Genomic DNA, 19674 nt, shown 5'->3' with positions numbered 1-19674 from the left:
CGTCATAAGGTCGATCTCGGATTACTCCTTCAGGTTGGGGTTGAACAGGCGGCACCAAATCGTCTTTGTCGATGACGTTTGGGTCAATTGTTCCCCGGACTTCACTCCGAACTATCTTAGCGAGAGACTAGATTGACGACGTCTTACCCCAATGACAGTCAGATTGTTTAACTAATCAAACTTATGGACAGCTCACAACTATGTCTGCAGGTTTCGGTGACTAGTCCCTATCACTCACAGTGATTATCGTTGGTATTACCTGAGTAATCGTGGTGGCCATAGGCTTCAACTCTTTCAGCCTCATCAGATGGCGTGTGGACAAGTACAAACTGCTGCTTAAAGACAGTTTTTGACAATACGATGTAGGAGTCGGATTTCGGCAAACGCAACCAAGTCAGCCACCCGAGTGCCTGCTTCAAGTAAGCCCTTTGTACATGTGTTGATGTGGCGATGCATGAGTATAGCCTTCGCACTCACTTGCTCATGTGACATCTGATCTTGTGCTGCTTCAATTGCGTAGTTTGGATTTTCTTCAGCTGCAGGACACATGTCCAGGACCTGCACAGATATTAGTGACTTCCGGTGTATGTGAAATAGTCTGAACCCCCGATCTGAGTGCCCGGCATCCAGCCCGTTAAGGATTTAATCAAGAAGAACCTCGCGATCAGGAGTGAGTCATTGAGCCGCATTTGGAGGTCAGATGCGCTCTCGCCTTCTGTTAGCTCTCCCAGCAGAGAGCTGGTGGCAAGTCGGACCCACAGGAAGACACCTTCGGATTTCTGGCAAACATGACTGATAAGTCGAGGTGCAAATCCTGGGCTACTTCTTCGTAAATCCTCAAAGCAGAATTTGACGCCACCTGAATCAGAAAGATATGAAGCGTTCGATTTCTGTGGACATGAGTTTTTCAATGTGGAGATGTGGACTGTAATAGAAAGCATTCTCGAAGTCACTCCATGGCCAGCGTTAGTATTGTAGATCTTCCACGTTCCAGACATGATGCCAGAAGTGAAGTCCAGGAACTGACATGTCGCTGTCGCGACAGCGAGCGCAGAGAATGGCTCCATGAGAGAAAGTGGCAGATACTTTTTGAGTGGAATCTTGGATCAGGCTGAACTTGAGGCTCGATGGAATCGTCCTGGCGCTGATATGTGTGTTGACATGGTCTCGTATTTGCACTGCCTTCCCACAGCCTCACCCACGATGCCACATCTGGCCCAGGTAGCCCTGCGCATTATAATATGTCGTAGAGAACGGCTAAAGCAATGTCTGTATCAGTAAGTGGCAAAGGCGAAGTCTTTTGTGGGAGTTGTTAGGCAAGGACATGTGACGTGATGACATGGAAGCCCACTGCATCGTTCACATCGGCCAGGAGCAAAGGATGCAGGTGAAAGACAAGGTCAGAGAGAATTATGAGGAAGGTGGTGCATTTCGCTAAATAGAGGTAGCAATCGGCTTGCTGTCCAGATACTCCTATGCAATTCGCATCCAGGCATCTAAAAATAACCTGAATGCATCGCAGTGCGCTATCTCCACCAAGAAGATATGCGGAAGCATACAAGATTACTGTGCTATTGCACTTGAATCGAACCAAAACGCCAGTCTCTATGGAAACAGAGACAACCCAGGGAATATGTACGCCCACATGACCCTTTGAACCTGAACGCCATGCCCAATATTAACTAATACTGGATTAAAGCGCTATGCGTAGAAGGGGCCGGCCATTGCTATCGTGGGTATCATTCGTCGTGACATCGTAAGAGAGGAGTATCCAGAAGATAGATCCGAAGTGTGTATCCAAGTGTCGCTCGAAGAAGGGTAAGATAGTGAGGCGGCCTGGTAGGTGATATGGGATGGGAGAAGGAAGCACCTGTAAAAGGCGGTAGTTGCGGAAAAGGGTATCATGTGACCTCTGTGCGTTTCAAGCAAGAGCTCATCTCCAACGACTGCGTCAACCTGGCTGTATTGAGATGCTAAGAGGAGCCGGCCTCAGGCGTGGCTACAACTTAATAACATAGCTCAAGCCTTGGTTGACTCTGCATGAAAGATTGCCGAATGCTTATCCGCGACAAAAGCTTAGAATCGAACAGTGTGGCTGCGAGCAAGACCAGGCCTTGACAGCTTCTTCGGCGAGCCGTTGGGCGCCACAGCAGATGGTCTTGCGCCAATCTTCTCGAATCCTTGGAGAAGATCGATACCAGGCTCAGAGTCGTCGCTGTGCAGCAAGTGGAAAATGTCATCATCATCCTTGCTTTGCTGCTGTGTCGAACGAGAGCTGAAGGATTCTGGAGGAGTAATGCTGGGCAAACCGTTCTCCTTGTTCAGTCGGGGAATGGAAAGACCAAGACCTGCCAGAGGGGTGGATGTCGGAGGCCTCAGCTGGGGGGCTTTGAGCGGCGACATACCCTTGATCGGCGAAAGGTTAGGGATATTGAGGAACGAAGACGCCATCTTCCAGTTGGGAGTAGGCGAGTTAGCTATGTTGCTCTTCGAGCCTATGATGTCGGCGAGAACACCACTAGTGGTCACAGCACGTTCCATGCGAGGGCGCTGCTTGCCAGCACTACGCTTGAGAGGGCTCTCGTTGTACCCGAAATCGCCAAAGATGTCAAAGGTGTTCTCAAAACCGTCACCTACAAGGTTCACATGCTCGCTGTTGGGGACCGACACGGCCGGGCTCCAGCCTTTGGCGTCCAGGAAGGATGTGTCAGCCCACATGGCCAAACTCTTGTCGGGTGAGCCACCGACAAGCTCCCGCATTTTGTTCCTGTGATTTCGCAGGTTGGTGTTTGGCGATGCAGAGGCGGGAGGCAGGGCAGGGCGCTTGAAGACGATAGCAGGGGTAAGAGGGTTGCCAAGCTTCTCACCAACGCGGAAGGGCGACGAGATGGGTTGGGCAGCACCAGGCTGCTTCATGAAAGTTCTGGTCTTTGACGGAGAATCGTATGATGAGCCACGTATCCGCGCAATTTCCTCTTCAGCACGACCCCTTTTGATGTTTGGTCGATCAAGATCAGCATCGGAGGTGAGAAGTGGCCCAAGCGGGTTACCCTTGATCGCAGATGACTCAATCGAGGAGTAGTAGCCGCTGTCACCAAGACCGTGGAACTTGCGCCTGCGTCCACCTGATCGGCTGCTGTTGGATGGGAAGCGAGGTCCGCGCGGTGGGGTGTCTTCGCGAACAGAGCGCGACCGTGAAACTGGTGGCGGTGGGGACGAGTGAATGTCAGCTGGTGGCGGTGAGGATGGCATCGCGCGCGGCGGCGGCATGTTTGTCGAGTCATGTCCGTCGTGAGCGGCAGGATCCGAGCACGGAATGGTGGCATCTGAGTCTGGCAACTCAGCCTCTTCTGGCTCTGGAAATCTGCTTGAGTCAAACCCTTTGGTCGAGCTCATGGGAGGGAAACTAGCAGACGTTGAGGTGGAAGGGCGAGGCAGGTCGCTGGGGTATGCCGGAACGAGACTGTCAGGGTTGGTGGAACGGCGTACAGGCTTGACCTTGTGGTATTGCTTCTCGAAGCCGGCGTTGATTACCCAATAATGACCCTTCCCGGGGTCGTCCTTCGGGCGCTCCTGCTTAGAAAATGATTTGCTAAGGCTGAGATTGTGACGGATGCTGTTCTGCCACCCTGTCTCTTGCGAGTTGCGGTAGAATGCAAATGTGTCTGAGATCCACTTGTAGATCTGCGCCAGTGTGAGACGTCGATTCGGCGCGCGAAGAATGGCCATTCCAATAAGCATTGCATAGCTGTACGACGGCTTATTGCCGTCGTCTTCAACAGCAGGCATCTCGTCTGGCTCAGGTAGTGGTCCGTCGGTCTCCTCGGCCTTAATATCCTTGACGACCTTCTGCTTCTTGCTGCGGTCGCGTAGTGGTGCAGCATCCATGAAGGTGCGCTTGTTGTTGGGCACTTGTTTTAACGATGGCTCTGCGGCATGCATCTTGGGCTCCGGGTAGGGGTACGCGTTCTCCTTGTCCATTGTCGACGACGACAGACCATTCCAGTACTGTACAGCGGCCATGGTCTGCGGTTGGTTGTGCTGGCGCGCCTTCTTCATGGGCGCGTCGGTGCGGAACCGCTGCTCGCGGGGTGGTGGGAGGTTGACGTCCTTCTTGCCAAGCACGTTGCGTTGCGGGGAGCTGGAGGCGTGGCGGGCTTTGCGCGGCGACGGCTCGGTCTGGAGGGCGTTTGGCGGGGCGAAGAGGGTGTGTGAGTCGGTCGACACGTCGACAATGTTCACGAAGGCGTCGAGATAGCGCGGGTCGCAAGCGGCGGCCTGGTGGTGGTCCTGAGGGGGTGCGGGATCCTGAAAAATCTGCATAGACGGCTGCCGGCGCGCTGCTGCCATTACATGCGAGGCGGCCGACGTCTCTGGAGAGCTTGTATAGTCAGTCCCGGCGCTTTGACGCGTAAAGTCGCGTAGAGTGCTGCAGAACGGGGCCGTTCAGGCAACGGAGCACGGTCGGCGAATGGACGGGTGCGGGAGATTGCGATGACGGCAGGCGTGCCGACGGTGGGTGAAGGGCTGGTCTGGGCGGTGAATGCAGACAGGAAGGCGCTGTCTGTCATGCGACGTGGAGGATTGGGAGTTGGGTAGGCTTGGGCGCAGCGGTGAGCACGGGAGCGAGGTCGAGGCGGTGGGTTATCTTACCTGTGCGGAGAGCGATATGAAGCAGCCGAGCGACTCACTTGCCGGCGCTAGCAGGCGGCCACTGGCGAGAGATCGGTGGGCACCGCCTGATCGACGATGGCGGGCTGAGCGTGCTTGTGCAGGCTATTGTGCGCGTCGAGGGCCGTGTTTACACAAACGCACGTTGGGGAAGGTGCGGTGGATGGGCGCGGGGAGGGCAGCTGCGATCAACAAACGGGGTACAAAGCGACCAACAAGTAAGACGCAGCAAGAGGGAAAAGCGGCAGCCGGCGCACCAGAGCGAGAATCAGCTGCAACTGCTGCAAGGAAGAGCAAGGGCGCTGGCCAATGGCCGTGCGCCATTCACGCGTTCCACTGATCGATCGCGCGTCATTGTGGAATTCGCCAGGAATAACCTCGCGCCAGCTCGCCCGCTAGCCAGCTGTTTGCTCACGGACGCCCGACCAGGCGCCTGTCAGTCGCAAAGTGCGCGTCCATGTGCCCGTTTGCGTGCAGCATCAAGTTGCCGCAGCAGAGAGGTTCGCAGCAGACACGCTCGTGGTTGCGCCTGCACAGCGCACCAGCGACGCTACTCCGCGAACGACGGCTGGCGGCCAACGACGCGACCGCAGCACGTCAAAGGGGTTTGCTGCACAGCCTATCGTGTCGCTCGTCTGGGCCACTGAGAGCTGGGTATGAAACGGACAAGGCACGATGCGGGCATGCTACTGTAGCTGCAGCTGCAGCTCCACCAACCAGCTTGACCTCGCGTTGTCACGGTCTAGAAGAGGGCCAGGGTCATCGCCGGAAATCAATACCGGAAATCACCAACTACATCTCGGCACCTCCAGAACAATGCAGCCGGCTGCTGCCTGATGTCGCTCGGGAGATGCGCGAGCATCGCGATCGTGGCTCACATCAATCTCGCGAGCCCCTTTGACACCTGCCAGCAATCAAACGTGATGTGCGGACGTGCGCACCCTTAAACGTCCGTAAGGCTGCTAGCCATTGCGATCTAGGTGGGTACCGTGAATTGCTCCAACGCTTAGTGGATCGCGTGTTCATGCGAGGGCATTTGGTCGACCAGTCTTCCACCTGCGCTCCATTGGCCATTGACCTGCAGCACCGCCTGCCGTAATAAGAGCTTCATTTTCGACCTCGTACCTCAGCAGCGCCCGCGGAGTAAGACTTTATCCACGTACCGTTTGTAACGTTGCGATGCGCAAGCCACCAGCCACAGTCGATTCCTAAGCGAAACCTTCGGCGATCTGGATCCGGAGTGGATTCCGTCGAATCCACCCACGCGTCCCATCATCTGCAAACGCCCTGCGGCTCGGGTTATCGATATTCAACGTGGGGCGCACGAAGATCCTCGGATCCTTATTGCGAACTCAACACATCGCTCCAGCCCGGACCGTGCCAATGCGGAGTGCGAAGCTAATCTGAGTTTAGAGAGCCGATGTCAAGTCACTGTGAGCTGTAGACATGTCAAAGTGGACTTGTCACCTGTCTCTACCACCGCGTGAGCAAAGTGAGAATGAGGACGCTCACGAGATGTGTCTTTGTTGTGTTCCACAAGTGGCGGCAATGGGTAACGGTCGGCATGGCAACGCTCCTTCAGCGCAGTCAGCTCCGTCATGACCCACCGTTCCCCCTTGCCCGTACCAGCGCCATGCAGCTCTCGAGACAGATCTACAGCACTACTGATGCGAACTGCATGATGCTAAGTCAAGTCTCTCGACGTGTCCCTTTGTCCGCAGCTGCTTGCGGGTACAGTGCGGCTAGGCAATTCTTTGTTATTGCCCTAAACTACCGAAAACACATACCTGAAGACTACAGCCAGGGGCGCCCTTCACGAATGCAATGACAAGACCAAAGGAACCATTCTCCGGAAACTTAAAAAAAGAATTTGTGGTATATGCAGCCCTATGCTGGGGCGACCCTTTCGGTCTCAATCACACGAAACCGCCAAACTCTGGTTCCTGTCTACAACACTCATGCTTGGCATGTACCTAGCTCATATGGGTTCTTCACAGATTTTTTCGAGTAGAGTATACAGGCGCGAAAGCAATTGGGCTTGTGGCTTGTCGGAAACAAAATCCAAACACCGAAATCATTCGTTCTCACGATAAGCTAGGTAAACGTCATATGCAAAGCGTAAAATTTCTACAATCAAAGTATCCAGCGAAAGACCTTCGCAGGTCGAGAAGATATGTTCCGAAGAGAATCTAACCACAGCGCGTGCACCAAATTCCAGAACATGAACGAGTGACATGGACAAGGACCCCACAACCTCCAATGCGTCTACAGTACAGACACCGTGCATTACCCATACCACCCCGTCACCTCGCACTCTGTGCCTGCAAGTACTCAACCGCACCTCCCGGGCACCGCTTAAATCAAAGTGCTGCCCACAAACCTCCGCGCAACCAAGGGCTTCAAGTCCTCCGGCTTGACAGGCGCCGCTTCGTCGAAATCAATACCCATGCGCCCACACGGCCCGTTGCTGACCCACAATGCCACACCGGGCGGGAACCCAACCTGCCCGTACACCTTGCCCAGATACAAGCTCAAACTGCCCACGGCGCAGGTGCCTGCGCCCGGGCTGTCTAGAGTGCCGGTGGTCGGCACCGCGGAGATGGGCAGAATGCTCATCATGCCGTCTTCGGGGTCGGAGATGGGCGTTGCGATAGGGGTCAAGGTCGTGAAGCCGGTTGCAAGGGCTGTGGCGGTGGGGAAGTACGCGAGAGTGTCGTTGCCGGCGGGGTAGGGGGCGCCAGAAGCGGTGGGGTAAGGCAGACTTGTGTTGGCGGAGGCGAGGGGGTAAGGCGGCAGCAGGGTCGCGGATGGGAGCGAGGGCAATGAGGAAGAGGAAGAGGACGAGGGCGGTGCCTGGGTCAGCTGCAGGTAGCAGGCCGGGACAGAAGGCGCATAGAAGGAGCCGGCGCAGAACGGCGTCTTTTGACACGCGATGCAGCAGTCGACGGGGGAAAGAATGTCAACGACCAGGACGTTGGCGATGGGGAAGCCGATGTCGCTTGCGTAGATGACGCGATCGAAGTAGATGGGCTGGTTATCGAAACCAATGACGTTGTTCACTGGGAGCGTGTTAGTCGTGCTGCTGGAGCTGATGTCGTGCAGGGTAATGTGCTTGAACTACTTACCAACGTTGTTGGCCTGACAAGCCGCATACTCGGTGGGTTGGGCGTCGATCTCGATGACAGTCTCAGTGACGCTGACCGTTGAGGTGCTAGCAGCAGTAGCAGTGGCAGGAACCAGAACTTCAGTCTGAGGAGGACCAGCAACGATTGTGGTCACGGTGCTGTTTATGTTGACTGTGTAGTGGCACTCGACGAATACAGGGAAGGTGCGCCTAAGACTCTGAGCTTCGCCATTTTCAAAAACAATGAATCCAACCGTGTTCCCAGCTGGGGTCTCGGGAAGACGCTTTACCCTCTGGAGGTGTTCAGCGCGAGACTCAATCGAAGCACGTCGGTGCCGGCCGATTGCTGATGGGGTAGGTGTTGGTGCCACAGCAATACCGGTGTTGATGATCGGGAAGAATCCCTTCGGCGACGGGATCGTAGTTGCGGCTGGTACAGAAGTCACGGTTGTAGTGAATGTGGAGGTAACGTTGACGACGCCAATGAAGTTGGTGGTCGCAGCAGGAGTGACAGTCACAGTCTCGTAAGTGGTACTTGTGATGGAGATGCTGTAATTGAAGGTTGTTGTAAAGCTGGCTGTTTGGATGCTAACTCCGGTAGGTGCGGCGAACTCGCTATAGCTGGTCCGGCATTCCGTCAAGGTCTCAGTGACCTCTTGACATGGGGAGACGGAAACTATTGACTGGGCGGTAGAGACTGCTGCGAACCCAGCAATTAGAAGAGGGAAGATCATCTTGGATGAATATTCAAAGGAACGAAGGACTGAAAAGAGCTAACGAAAAAAGCGAGTGAGTTGCTGGATGGCTAGCTGATGTGGGTGATGAGGCTGCTATATACTGGTTGCGATGGCTGCAGCAGCGGCGTCAAGGGAGCCTTCAACCACTTGGAATCAGACCAAATAGATGAGGATTCACCGGTTCTAATGGACTAACGTCTGCACGTCAGCTCATCAGGTCTGTTCCTGAACTAGACAGAGGCGACGGCACACAAGAAATCGAAACCTGCCGAATGGAGCCCTCACTTGGTGGAAATTTGAGGTCTGGACAGCCTTGTCGATGCCCTTCGTGGCCTTGATGTATTGGCAGCCCCGTGGAGTAGCTATTACAAGCACCTGAATGGCTCTCTTGTCTCTCGGGAGTCCCTCGCGGATTCACCTTCTAGCCACGGTGACCATATCGAATCGGCAGATGGACGCGACTGTACCAGTACTGAGGAAGTGCAACTGCGTGTCTGGTCCTTGCGCCATCGGATGCAGCAGGGAAGGGAGGTAGTGACACAAACAGTTGATACTCTTCCACGCTTACCAGACTATCGTCGTACCAATGTATGCGTGACATCGAAGGCGACGGATGCCTCGGCTTCAGCGAAACAGTTGGCGGCCTCGAGCATCCTTCGCAGAGTAATTTTAACAATAGCAAAGAGGGGACGTGAAGGTCAAACTAATCCATAATTTCAATGGCATCGACAGAACGTGGTACTGACAGCCGTTGAAAGCCTGGCCGCAGTGGTGGAGCCTTTGTACTCGATGTTACGAGTCTAGCTTTTCCAGCAACCCTTACTTCCACTGAGCAGATAATGAATTTCAGCCACATTACCACTCAGCCTCTCACGTTGCAAGACAACAACAGCAAAGTAGAGAAAATGCAAGAAATCTCTATAGAATGCTTTTTCGCCTACAGTATAGGCAATGCTTAACCAAACCTCAGCTTTAGGTATCATGGTAGCTACAAGTTCTTTGTTAAACGACTCAGCCTCACATTACTGATGATGAAAGTTCTGCGGTAAGTCTATTGAGAAGGGAGAAACAAGATTCCCTCAAAATCCACTCGGTCTATTCAAATCGGGTAACGAACGCCGCCATCCGAAAACGCCGGGTATCATGCAACAGACTGCAGAGGAAGAAAACAGGACGTAGGGAACGGCCATCATGCTGACGACGCGTTGTTCCAGCATGGCCAGCACAAGTGATCGCCTAAGCAGGCTCAATCCGTGTCTTAAACCCTGCGCGAGCCAATTCTGAGACCAGGAACACCTTTCAAACCCATCTTGCCGACTGTGCTCTTCTCGATAAGGGGCGGCTCCGGGCAACCCATTACCATCGAGTATTCGTTTGCATGACGTACAAGCTCAGCAGGCGTCAGTCTCAACTTCTTCAAGTATGTTTTGTTGTACCCGATGAATGCCTGGTAAGCCTTGGCCTTGGCTTCGTATTCGACATTGGTAAAAGCCCGATCGATGGTTTGCTGGTGCTTGGGAAGCTGTGAAACGATGTCGACAGGGTAAGGATTGAGTGGGAGAGTCCTGTTGATCTTTGGGAAGAAGGATTCCTGCTCAGAGAGAATGATGACAGCACGTCCATCTTTGCCAGCACGGGCTGTGCGACCCACTCGGTGGATGTACTGCTCTGTGCTGGACGGCAGGCCGACCTGGACGACAAGTGAAACGTCTGGAAAATCCATGCCTCTCCCGACGACATCAGACGCCATCAAGATACCGCTGGTAGCATTCTTGAACTGTTGCGTAGTTTTGGTTCGAGCTGGCTGCGACATGCGGCTGTGCAGCTCGAAGAGATCGAATTGAGGCAGTGCGTTCTTGTAGAGATCGTAGAACAGACCTACGCCATTTGCAGTTGTACCAAATACAATGACCTTGAAGTCGGTGGGGTTCTTGTTGTGCTCTTCCTCGATCAGCGCCTGGAGGGCTGCGAAAGTCTGGGTCACCAACGGAACAGTAATGAAGAATTGTGGAACACGCTCGTGGGTCGGGGCTTCGTTTGGATCCACGGTAGAGAGTGTAGTGAAGCCAGGGAAAAGCACACACTTGGCGACATCCATGACTTGTGGGTTCATGGTGGCAGAGAAGCACATGCCCTGCCAGCCCTCGCTCTTTGGTGGTATGCGACGGAGGATTTTCTTTACAGCTGGTGCGAAACCTGCGTCTAGCATCTGGTCTGCCTCATCGAGAACAACTGTCTTGACGTGGGTAAATCGTTCACGAACCTCCTCCTCGCCTAGGATATCGTCGAGTCGGCCGGGTGTGGCTACAAGGATGGTTGGGTTACCCTGCATGAAGGCCTTGAGGTTGGAAGCACGAGAGGTGCCACCGAAGGCGGTGTGGGTTTCCATCCGCCGTGGCAAGCAGGCAGTAACGCCATTTGCTTCCTTCGCAATCTGCAGCGCCAGCTCGCGCGTAGGGCAGATGATCAGGATGCCCACCTTGCCCCTCGGAGGCGCATTGCCAGCGAGGAGGTTCTGGATGGCAGGCAACAGGAAAGCAACAGTCTTGCCTGTGCCGGTCTTCGCTTGCACGATGCAGTCGGACGTGATGTTTGGCAGCTCGGTGAGTACCTTCTGCTGTACGGGCGACATGAACTCAAAGCCCATCTTGTCCAGACTGTCCAGCAGCGCCTTGTCCAGTGTGCCTGCCATCTCGGAGAAACGCTTGGCTTCGGTGTTTCCAGCAGATGTGCTGTACATGGCCTTTACGTCGATGGGACCGGCAGAACCCATGTCTTGTTGTATGACGTCTGCCGTTTTGGGGCGCTTCGGCTGCTGGGCGGCGGCGGTCGACAGAGGGCTGGCTGCGTTGTTGGCAGCAGCACCATTATTAGGTCTGGGGCGATTCCACTTGCGCTTGGGTGGTGGAGGCATGGTGGTTGATAGTTGCCTGTAGTTGTAGGTGAAGTGTGGTCTGCTGTAGAGGCGGAAAGTATTAGTTGAAAGAGGCAGACGTGCAGCAACACTGGAAGGAGCAAACAAAGAATGTGGAATAGACTTCATTGCGCTCATAGCCTAGTACATACACTAAATTTGCCGATCGAAGAACAGTGAACGAAAATCAGAGAATGTGTCTTACTGCAGAGCCTGCGTCGCGTCTCAGAAGGTATCAACAAAAAAGTTCCTAAGCGTTGCGGCGCTGCGGCGAATGGCGCCGAGCTGATTCAGCATCGCGCTAACGACGTAGCTCCTCTAGAGTCGTTGGTCTGCTGGATGAGCAATGCACGCGTCTAACTTTACCGTGAAAGTGACGTTCGTCTCGTTCCGCGAGAATGCCTGCTGCGAGGAAACCACCGAAGAAAGCGTGGACTGAAGTTGCATCAGACGCACAAGGCCATCGAGATACTACTATAGCTGCCTTGTCTCCATCAGCGCCAAAAGTGCCCTCCACCCTGCCAAAGAACGTCTTGCACCTGCCCGAGATTTTACTGGATCAATCTGTTTTATCGATCACAGCCTTGATGCCTGAAGAGCTTCTTCGGTCTCTATCAACTGGTCAAATATCAGCGGTGCAAGTCACCACTGCCTACCTGCATCGCGCTGCTGTGGCTCAAGGCTTGTCAAATTGTCTGACAGAGCTTCTTCCCTCCTTGTCACTAGACCGTGCCAGAGAGCTCGATGCTTACTATGAAGAGCACCAGTGTCCGATAGGTCCATTACACGGCCTGCCCATCAGCTTGAAGGAACACCTGGGCCTACAAGGTCTGCGATGCACGACTGGCTACATATCACATTGGGACAATATTGCCAAAGAGGATGCACATATCATCCAAGTGCTGCGTGACGCAGGCGCTGTTTTTCATTGCAGGACGACCGTACCACAAACAATGATGCATCTAGAGACAGACTCCAACCTCTACGGTGTGACAACAAATCCCTACAACAGCAACTTGACGTCAGGAGGAAGTTCAGGCGGTGAAGGGGCTCTCATCGCTCTAGGGGGCTCTTGTATTGGCATTGGCTCCGACGTCGGTGGTTCAATTCGATGCCCGGCTGCCAACTGTGGTGTTTACGGTTTGAAGCCCACCGCCTTCAGGCTACCAACAGATGGGTGGGGCTATATGATGGCGGCTGCCGACTCGGTTGAGACTGTACTAGGACCTCTATCAACTTCCCTGCAAGGCCTGAAGATCTGTATGAAGACGATCATTGACTCAGAACCATGGCTTGTCGAGCCGGCATTGATACCGATGCCCTGGCGATCATACTCCGTTCCCACTGACAGACCATTGCGGATAGGAGTGTTATGGCATGATGGAATTGTAAGGCCACATCCGCCAATCACTCGCGCTCTGAAACTCGTCGTGGATAAACTAAAGGCACACAAAGTCGAGGTCATCGACTTTGCGCCCTATCTACATGATGAAGCCTGGGCGATACTGGCCTCACTCTACTATCCTGACGGCGGAGAAGCCGATTCAGAAGATATCGCCTCATCCGGCGAGCCCTGGCGACCATTGTCCCAATGGATCATCAAGGACAATCCATGCGTCAAGAAGCTCTCGATTGGTGAGCTAACGTATTGGTCCGAAGAGCGCGAGGCATACCGCAAGGAGTACGCGTCGCATTGGAACAACCTCCATGTTGATGCATTGCTGTGCCCCGTTGGTCCTGGCGTCGCACCGAAGCACAACACGGCAAGATACTGGAGCTACACAAGTCAGTGGAACCTGCTCGACTACCCTGGGCTTGTGTTTCCAGTGTGTACTGTCGATAAAGAACAGGATAAATGGACTGGGGACGAGCCGCCATTGGGTGAGCTTGACAAAGACAATCGAGAACTCTGGGACCCCGAAGAGTTCCACGGTGCACCTGTTGGTCTGCAGCTTGTAGGCAGAAGATTCGAGGACGAGAAGATTGTCGGCATCCTTGAACACATCACTGGACTGATTGGTCTACCGCTCAAGATGCATTTCTAAAACGGGGTTCAAGCAATCCCAGAAGCGCCTATACCGTGGCCTTTACGTTGCAGAATAAACGCCGGACTAAGGATTTAAGCCAAGTACACCATATTACAGCGGAGTAGGGAAAATACTGAAAAACTCTTATAGAAATCTTTTTTGCCTACAATGTAGGTAATTCTCAACTAGATTATAGCATTTGGTATTATAATGGAGATAAGTTCTGTATAAAAGTTGGTCAGCTTGAAGGTCGCTTATCCGCCGCTTTTCCTGAAACTTGAGAGCGTGGTAACTGACATATGTCACTGTTTAGAACACATAAGAGAAGAAACATGCTTTATTCCTATCATCTTCTTCATCCAGCATGTAAGTAAATAACGCAAACATCGAACTCAAATCTCGGGGTATCAAACTCCACACACAGTCGTAACTGGAACGCCAAATATCCATGTTAAAGCCCACCACCTGGCCATTTTCTCTCCTACACGAGTCTGTAGCGCCCGGGTGACGGCATGGCTCCGCCCCCAGCGCCGGGAAATCGCACTGAGCCACGCGTGGCTCGTTATAGGTAATAACGCGCCACTCTCAGATTCGCCATAATCGTTACGGTGCGGATGCTCGATGGCTGACTGTTCACGGAGCTCCCCCACGCTCAGGTGCGTAGCATTGGCGGTAGCTGACCAAAACAGTCGGCTCAGTGGTTCTCGGCCCTCGAGGAACTCAGCATCAAAGGCATTCGCGTCGACGGCTGCGCCGCGGACGAAGCGTAAATATGACTTGAGTGCTCTGATCCCATCATTGGCGCGACAGTCGCTGAGCTGCCTGTTCTCTTGCCAAAGCAGAGATGTATGATAAGGATGCGTGAGGTGTCGGATATTACCTAGGTCTGCTAGTATCCAGTGTGCGCTGTCAGCTACAAGAACGTTGCCTGGTTTGACATCGTCGTGACAGTAGCCAGCCTCGTGCAGTACCTGCAGGCTACGGAGAAAGCCCGTGAAGGCCGGACGGTACTGTGCATCGATGTTTCGATAGATTTCCCGTCGCTTGCGCTCCTTTGCAGTCAGGTCTTCCAGATCTCCGCCTTTGAGCAGAGGCGTGACCAGGTGCCACTCAGCTCGATCGGTCGAGGATGGTGCCATAAAAAATGTCCTTACTGGCAGAAAGCTATCGTGGGAGAATGTCGTGTTGCGCTCGGAACCTCCAAAGTACAAAGAGGCCGGGATTTCAGTTGGCCATCTCTCATCTGCTGTGCCCGGCGCACAGTTGCGGAAGGGACTGCGTCCCGGCGTGAACGTCTTGATTACCGAGTCCTGGTATACGAATGTCTTCCCTTCCCAGCCTTTACCCAGCGCCCTCCACGCTGCTCGATTCGCAACGATATAATCTTGATAATGGGCACCCTCTCCATCAAAGACCCATGATTGCTGCTTAGTAGCAGTCGGAAGCTCCGTCGGTGAGTACTTGATTGCCAGCGCTGTCCGGTATTTGAAGAAGAAACGATGTTGTTCGAGCAGAACAAAGATAAACAGGACAAGCGCGAGGCGATATCGCAAGTTGTATAGAGACCGCTGCGGTGCCGAAATCCTGAACGGACGGCCCATCTGTACTGTCTTGCAGATTGTTTGACGAGCGCACCTACCTTTGTGCTGTCGCGCGGTCTATAATCAAGCTGCAAGCCACCTCCATGATCCGGAGCAAGACAAAGTGGGACTGCGCCTCTGCAACAACATTGCATACACCAGCGTTGGCGTTCCTACACAGTGCGCAAAAACAAGCTTCCCAGATGACCACAGCCTGCCAGTGGTCCATGAATGCGATCATAGCTGGAATATTTGATGGTCGACGTCAGTGGCTACAGTCAATCATTGGTTGAGGTTGTGCTCATGTTTGCTGTTCAAGGAAACAAGGAACCTGTCGTCTCTTGGAGTCTTGGAACTCTCGGATACCGGCCACAGGCTCAGATTGGCGCATACCATGAATGAAAATGAACGCCAGCGCACCATGAAAACAACTAGAAGGAACAGGTGCTGCACTAGGTTCTTCCTTCACCGGCAGTGGGTTGCCTTATGTCAGTTTGCCTGGTGTTAGTGTGCGGTCTGGAGATTTTCCCGACATGGTGCCTCTGTCATGCCCGTACAGGAGCGAAGGATCAAAGCCACGCGGTTCGAAACGTCCATCCTTGCGCGCCCCACTTTAGGCGAGCAGCCCCACCAAGCCCAATCATCGATCATAGCATTGGGTGACTGACAGATGGCTATTCCGTACAATAAATCGCGATACCTTCGATATTTGCGCGTTTGGGCCATTACCAATGCGAAGCGAAGGATCAGAAATACAATACCATCACCGAGCTCGGTGGGTATTGGGATGATCAGCGAAGCTCAGTCAGCCGGACACAGGACACAATTGATCGCACACAGCTTCAGATGTGATCGTCAGGTACGACGCGTGGATGATTGCAACGGGGCCCGTGACAAGCAGAGTGTTCGGCTTGCTCAGTCTTTGAGACGCAGTCGGGTAAAGTTTGGTGCAAGCACACACCCGTTGGAGTCCTTCGTCCCTGTCGGATGGACTCCGTGGATCACCTGTATATTGAGTCAAAGAAGGACGTGTGAGGACCGGGCCTGACTGACAACCTTGTAGGGTTAAGGAGAAGGATCCGATGTGACGCTGAGTCGCATCGAAGCACTGGAACTTTAGCTGTCGCAGATTTGAGCTGTGGGAACGGCAGATGCCAAAGTTAAACCAATGCGCTAAGTTATCTGATCATACCCCGTGAAAAGGGGATGACCAAAGCATACAACGGCAGAAATGTTTTTGGAGGCTACCTATCTAGGTACAGTAAGGTTCTCCCAACCAGATATGGGTACTTCGAGGGGCTCGACACCAACTGCCGGCCTGACAGTGAGTCAACAGCATAACGCTTCAAGTCGCACGTCGTTGCTTGACAACAGTTTCGTTGCACACGCTTCGTTGCTCCAAACGCAACACACTTACTATGTAAGCCCAACGAGTGTCACAGCTCCCCGCGTCGGGTCGGGACAGGTTCCGGCGCAACACGCATGCAGTGCCGTTCGGAGAACGTTACGCTGCTCTAGATTGGCCAGGCTCTAGGGAAACACCCGAGAGCTAAGGTTTAGTAACGATAGTGTGGGCTGCCACAATGTAGCATACCTCTGTCTATTTAGGTAGGCATGATTGAGGCAGAGTCGATTTAAAGTTGACCATGCGGGTGGAAACTTTGTGCTCGTCCGTCTCGCTGGATGCAAGATCATCTAGACACGAGACTGATGTGCCATACTCCTGCACTGTCGCTGATACTTACGCATGCGCAGCACCGACAAGATGTCAGCCACCGGGGCTCATTGGCCACTCCACTTGATTTCAAAGTTCCTACCCAAGAAGCTAAGGGGTAGCACGTGATTCCAGGGGTATGACACCCTAGTCATATCGAGTACGCTCATCTGGCATGAGTTCCCCATGTGGAAATCTCTGACAGCTCCCGGTCCACCATGTGTCTTGAGGGTATGCGCTTTTGGACATCTTGCGGGACGAGCATGTGGATGTCGTCAACCATGCGGGGGTCGTCAGCCCACCAAACGGCGAGATTGGCGATTTTGACCGAGTCGCAAACTGTAGGTCGCCGGTGTTGTTCAACAGAGTCGTGAAGAGTGCATGATCAGCGTATGGAATCTGCGGTAGATCTCTGGGACTGGATGTTCATACCCAGCTGGTCATTAGCTGCTATAGCGGCTGGCAGTTACCACGGGGGTCAATGCCAGGGGACTGAGGCTTTGCACGTTGCATCCTTGAGTTCACTCTGGATTCTCACTGGTACGATGGACATGTTCCGGGATCGTCATTGTTACCTTCTACGTTAACGCCTTCGAGCAGGGTCTATGCATGGGAAGGCAGCTCTTCCCGGGACCCGAACCATGTCGCGTTTGGGAAGAAATAGCTCGCCGCTTGCTAGCACAGGACTTCGCTCGTGCACTTCCTTGCGTGGCGAATGACAGACTGAGGGCAGAGGCTTCGAGTATTTGGATTGGTCGAGCTGGGTTTAAGCTCAATGGCACGGCACTAGTTGACACTCTTCTGTCGACTGACTCTTACCTGATTCATCTTGTAAATCCGCGCAGGCCCCGTCATCGCATACCAATTCGGCAAACTTCCTTTGCACCTTAATTTTCGCTTGTTCATCCGAGGCAAAGATCAACCGGAGACATCAGACTGGGAACTAGACCATGCACCGCCCGAAGTGGATCTCCAAAGGGGAACGGCACGCACAGAGTCATGTCGTTCGGATTTGAGTATAACCAAGTGTTATGGACCCTCATTTGAAACCTAGTACTTCTAGTTTTCTCTTTCTCTCGCCGGACTTCAATGATGGAGCAGTTCTGCTTCGTGTAATCGCTCATCACGCTTTTTTAGTAGCTTTAGTAAATCGGTTGCGACTGCAGATCTCGAGTTGGTCCTCCGTTTGATACGAACGGTCCCAAAGGTCAGAACATCTAGTCAAGATGTGGCAAGACCGAAGCGGACAGGTTGCTGGCGTAGCCATCACATTTCTCATCCTATCATGGATAACGGTTGGATTACGGTGCTATGTCCGGTTAGTTGCCGCTGTCCCGCAAACCTTCAATGTGTAATCTAACGTAGGCAAAAGAACAGTACTTGTTAAAGGCTTCGGATTGGATGATAAAGTCATGGTCCTCACACTGGCCTTATTCACCGCTTATCTCGCATGTCAAATCGGCGGTGCTGTCCATGGGAGTGGACAATATCGTGCAAATATCACAGATGAAAACGCACAAATTGCGCTCCGGTACTGGTTCTTCTGCGAGGTGTTTTACACCATAAGCACTTCGATCTTCAAGATAGCCATTGGGCTGTTCTTGTTACGTATCACCATCCACCCAGTACACATTTGGATTATCCGTTTCATCATGGCTGTTGCGGCCATCGTCGGAGTCGCGTACACACTGCTTGTAATATTTCAGTGTAGACCAATTTCTTTCTGGTGGGACTTGGATCCAAATCACACCGGCACTTGCCTCTCCGCATCGTTGGTCATGTACTTCACGTATGCCGTCTCGGCGCTGAACTCGGTTGCCGACTGGACCTTCGGTATACTACCCATCTTTGTTGTCAAAGATCTGCAGATGAAGCGTCGAGTCAAGGTTATTGTCAGTGGCATCATCGGATTAGCAGCAATGTAAGTTCTGCGCCTCCCCCCTCCTCCAGTTGATACAAGACTCACGACAAGATACTGACAATTACATCAGTGGTTCCACGGCGACCATCATCCGCCTTCCCTACACCTCCACCCTCAAACCTTACAAAGGCGATTTTCTCTACCGAACCACTGATTTCGCAATCTGGACAACTGTCGAAGTCGGCGTCGGGATAACTGCCGGTTGCATCGCAACGCTCAAACCCCTCTTCAAGGCCGTCCTCGACTCAACCGCCCAAGCTTCCGGTTTACCATGGTCAAAGACGCCCAAAGGCGGCTTCCAGTCCAAAACGGGAGGCTCGTATGGCACCCAACAAGCACTGGACGATTTGCGGCCCGCGGCCGAGCGCACGGTCCGCACGACGACAGTCACTGGCGGACGGGGCAGCAGTAGTGATGAGGAGAATATGCTGGACACGGGGCTGCCGGAGGAGAGATGGGACGGGATACGCAAGGGTGTCACCACGACCGTAGTGACGGAGATGAAACCTGAGAACTCACGGGCACGCGCCGCAGGCGGGACCCCGTATGGCAGTTCGGGCTCAAAGACAGACAAGAGGAGAAGCTTCAGTCTGGGGCAAAATAGTAATAGTACACTGGGCGACGAGGAGGGAAGAAAGCCTGTTGGACCGTTCAATCCGTTCCAGTAGAGCTGCCTTCCAAGTACGAAAATATAGTTAATGACATCCTACGATACCTATGACACCCCGAAACTGTGGTTCTATACTCGCGAGCGCCTTTAAAATCAAAACTGCTCAGGCAGTTTGCTCGACGTTGCTTTTTTGGTCGATCACTACCTGCCTCCAAGTCGCAGAAGGCTGGACACGTCAAGCTTGACATGCCAGGGCTGGACCCGCTCAAAGTTGGTCGATCCGTCCACGCGGAACCGCAACTAGTCACGATCGCTTTCTGTATGCGGAAGATGCAGGAGATTGGCTCGATCAGAGATGGGGGTTTGATGTAGATGA

At 53.4% G+C, this 19674-nt stretch overlaps 8 protein-coding genes across 8 annotated transcripts; 3 read left to right on the top strand and 5 right to left on the bottom strand.

The window, feature by feature from the left end:
• Positions 1-206: 206 nt before the first annotated feature.
• Positions 207-1398, bottom strand: C7974DRAFT_397653 (uncharacterized protein). The gene is made up of 3 exons (XM_046142222.1): positions 609-1398; positions 478-558; positions 207-410 (listed from the first exon to the last, which is right to left on the bottom strand). Exons 1-3 carry the CDS (start codon positions 1065-1067, stop codon positions 231-233), a joined length of 720 nt encoding a protein of 239 aa, XP_045995472.1. The 5' UTR covers positions 1068-1398; the 3' UTR covers positions 207-230.
• Positions 1399-1990: 592 nt separating this feature from the next.
• C7974DRAFT_215952 (forkhead box protein J2) lies at positions 1991-4483 on the bottom strand. Its single transcript, XM_046137067.1, has one exon. The coding sequence runs from the start codon at positions 4348-4350 to the stop codon at positions 2077-2079; it is 2274 nt and encodes a 757-aa protein (XP_045995471.1). The 5' UTR covers positions 4351-4483; the 3' UTR covers positions 1991-2076.
• C7974DRAFT_456995 (uncharacterized protein) lies at positions 4447-5572 on the top strand (the record flags this gene model as incomplete). Its single annotated transcript, XM_046146040.1, has 2 exons — positions 4447-4986; positions 5059-5572. The coding sequence occupies exons 1-2, from the start codon at positions 4544-4546 to the stop codon at positions 5570-5572; spliced, it is 957 nt and encodes a 318-aa protein (XP_045995470.1). The 5' UTR covers positions 4447-4543.
• A 1190-nt stretch (positions 5573-6762) lies between these two features.
• Positions 6763-8879, bottom strand: C7974DRAFT_215892 (uncharacterized protein). Its single transcript, XM_046137066.1, has 2 exons — positions 7797-8879; positions 6763-7730 (listed from the first exon to the last, which is right to left on the bottom strand). Exons 1-2 carry the CDS (start codon positions 8527-8529, stop codon positions 7027-7029), a joined length of 1437 nt encoding a protein of 478 aa, XP_045995469.1. The 5' UTR covers positions 8530-8879; the 3' UTR covers positions 6763-7026.
• A 911-nt stretch (positions 8880-9790) lies between these two features.
• C7974DRAFT_435138 (ATP-dependent RNA helicase MSS116, mitochondrial) lies at positions 9791-11446 on the bottom strand (the record flags this gene model as incomplete). The annotated part of the gene is made up of 1 exon (XM_046145039.1): positions 9791-11446. One exon carries the CDS (start codon positions 11444-11446, stop codon positions 9791-9793), a length of 1656 nt encoding a protein of 551 aa, XP_045995468.1.
• Positions 11447-11795: 349 nt separating this feature from the next.
• On the top strand, positions 11796-13700 carry C7974DRAFT_397648 (amidase signature domain-containing protein). Its single transcript, XM_046142221.1, has one exon. It carries the CDS (start codon positions 11845-11847, stop codon positions 13489-13491), a length of 1647 nt encoding a protein of 548 aa, XP_045995467.1. The 5' UTR covers positions 11796-11844; the 3' UTR covers positions 13492-13700.
• C7974DRAFT_215882 (uncharacterized protein) lies at positions 13686-15398 on the bottom strand. The gene has a single exon (XM_046137065.1). It carries the CDS (start codon positions 15072-15074, stop codon positions 13881-13883), a length of 1194 nt encoding a protein of 397 aa, XP_045995466.1. The 5' UTR covers positions 15075-15398; the 3' UTR covers positions 13686-13880.
• A 2428-nt stretch (positions 15399-17826) lies between these two features.
• Positions 17827-19658, top strand: C7974DRAFT_215858 (uncharacterized protein). Its single transcript, XM_046137064.1, has 3 exons — positions 17827-18085; positions 18140-18688; positions 18759-19658. Exons 1-3 carry the CDS (start codon positions 17994-17996, stop codon positions 19354-19356), a joined length of 1239 nt encoding a protein of 412 aa, XP_045995465.1. The 5' UTR covers positions 17827-17993; the 3' UTR covers positions 19357-19658.
• The last annotated feature ends 16 nt before the right edge of the window (positions 19659-19674 follow it).

The sequence above is a fragment of the Boeremia exigua genome (assembly GCF_020726555.1).
Source record: "Boeremia exigua strain MPI-SDFR-AT-0100 chromosome Unknown C7974scaffold_8, whole genome shotgun sequence".
NCBI lineage: Eukaryota > Fungi > Ascomycota > Dothideomycetes > Pleosporales > Didymellaceae > Boeremia > Boeremia exigua.
Note: the sequence above shows the minus strand (reverse complement) of the source record. Positions and strands in the feature narration are given on the sequence as shown.

What these genes read in the sequence shown, in the direction of transcription:
- C7974DRAFT_215882 (XM_046137065.1), bottom strand. Translation starts at nt 15,074, where the DNA reads ATGGGCCGTCCGTTCAGGATTTCGGCACCGCAGCGGTCTCTATACAAC.
- C7974DRAFT_215858 (XM_046137064.1), top strand. Translation starts at nt 17,994, where the DNA reads ATGTGGCAAGACCGAAGCGGACAGGTTGCTGGCGTAGCCATCACATTT. An exon ending in GGATTACGGTGCTATGTCCG is followed by an intron (nt 18,086 to 18,139) that starts GTTAGTTGCCGC and finishes CGTAGGCAAAAG; the next exon opens with AACAGTACTTGTTAAAGGCT. An exon ending in ATCATCGGATTAGCAGCAAT is followed by an intron (nt 18,689 to 18,758) that starts GTAAGTTCTGCG and finishes CAATTACATCAG; the next exon opens with TGGTTCCACGGCGACCATCA.
- C7974DRAFT_215952 (XM_046137067.1), bottom strand. Translation starts at nt 4,350, where the DNA reads ATGGCAGCAGCGCGCCGGCAGCCGTCTATGCAGATTTTTCAGGATCCC.
- C7974DRAFT_215892 (XM_046137066.1), bottom strand. Translation starts at nt 8,529, where the DNA reads ATGATCTTCCCTCTTCTAATTGCTGGGTTCGCAGCAGTCTCTACCGCC. An exon ending in TTGTCAGGCCAACAACGTTG is followed by an intron (nt 7,731 to 7,796) that starts GTAAGTAGTTCA and finishes ACACGCTCCCAG; the next exon opens with TGAACAACGTCATTGGTTTC.
- C7974DRAFT_397653 (XM_046142222.1), bottom strand. Translation starts at nt 1,067, where the DNA reads ATGGAGCCATTCTCTGCGCTCGCTGTCGCGACAGCGACATGTCAGTTC. An exon ending in GGATGCCGGGCACTCAGATC is followed by an intron (nt 559 to 608) that starts GGGGGTTCAGAC and finishes ATATCTGTGCAG; the next exon opens with GTCCTGGACATGTGTCCTGC. An exon ending in ATCAGATGTCACATGAGCAA is followed by an intron (nt 411 to 477) that starts GTGAGTGCGAAG and finishes TACTTGAAGCAG; the next exon opens with GCACTCGGGTGGCTGACTTG.
- C7974DRAFT_397648 (XM_046142221.1), top strand. Translation starts at nt 11,845, where the DNA reads ATGCCTGCTGCGAGGAAACCACCGAAGAAAGCGTGGACTGAAGTTGCA.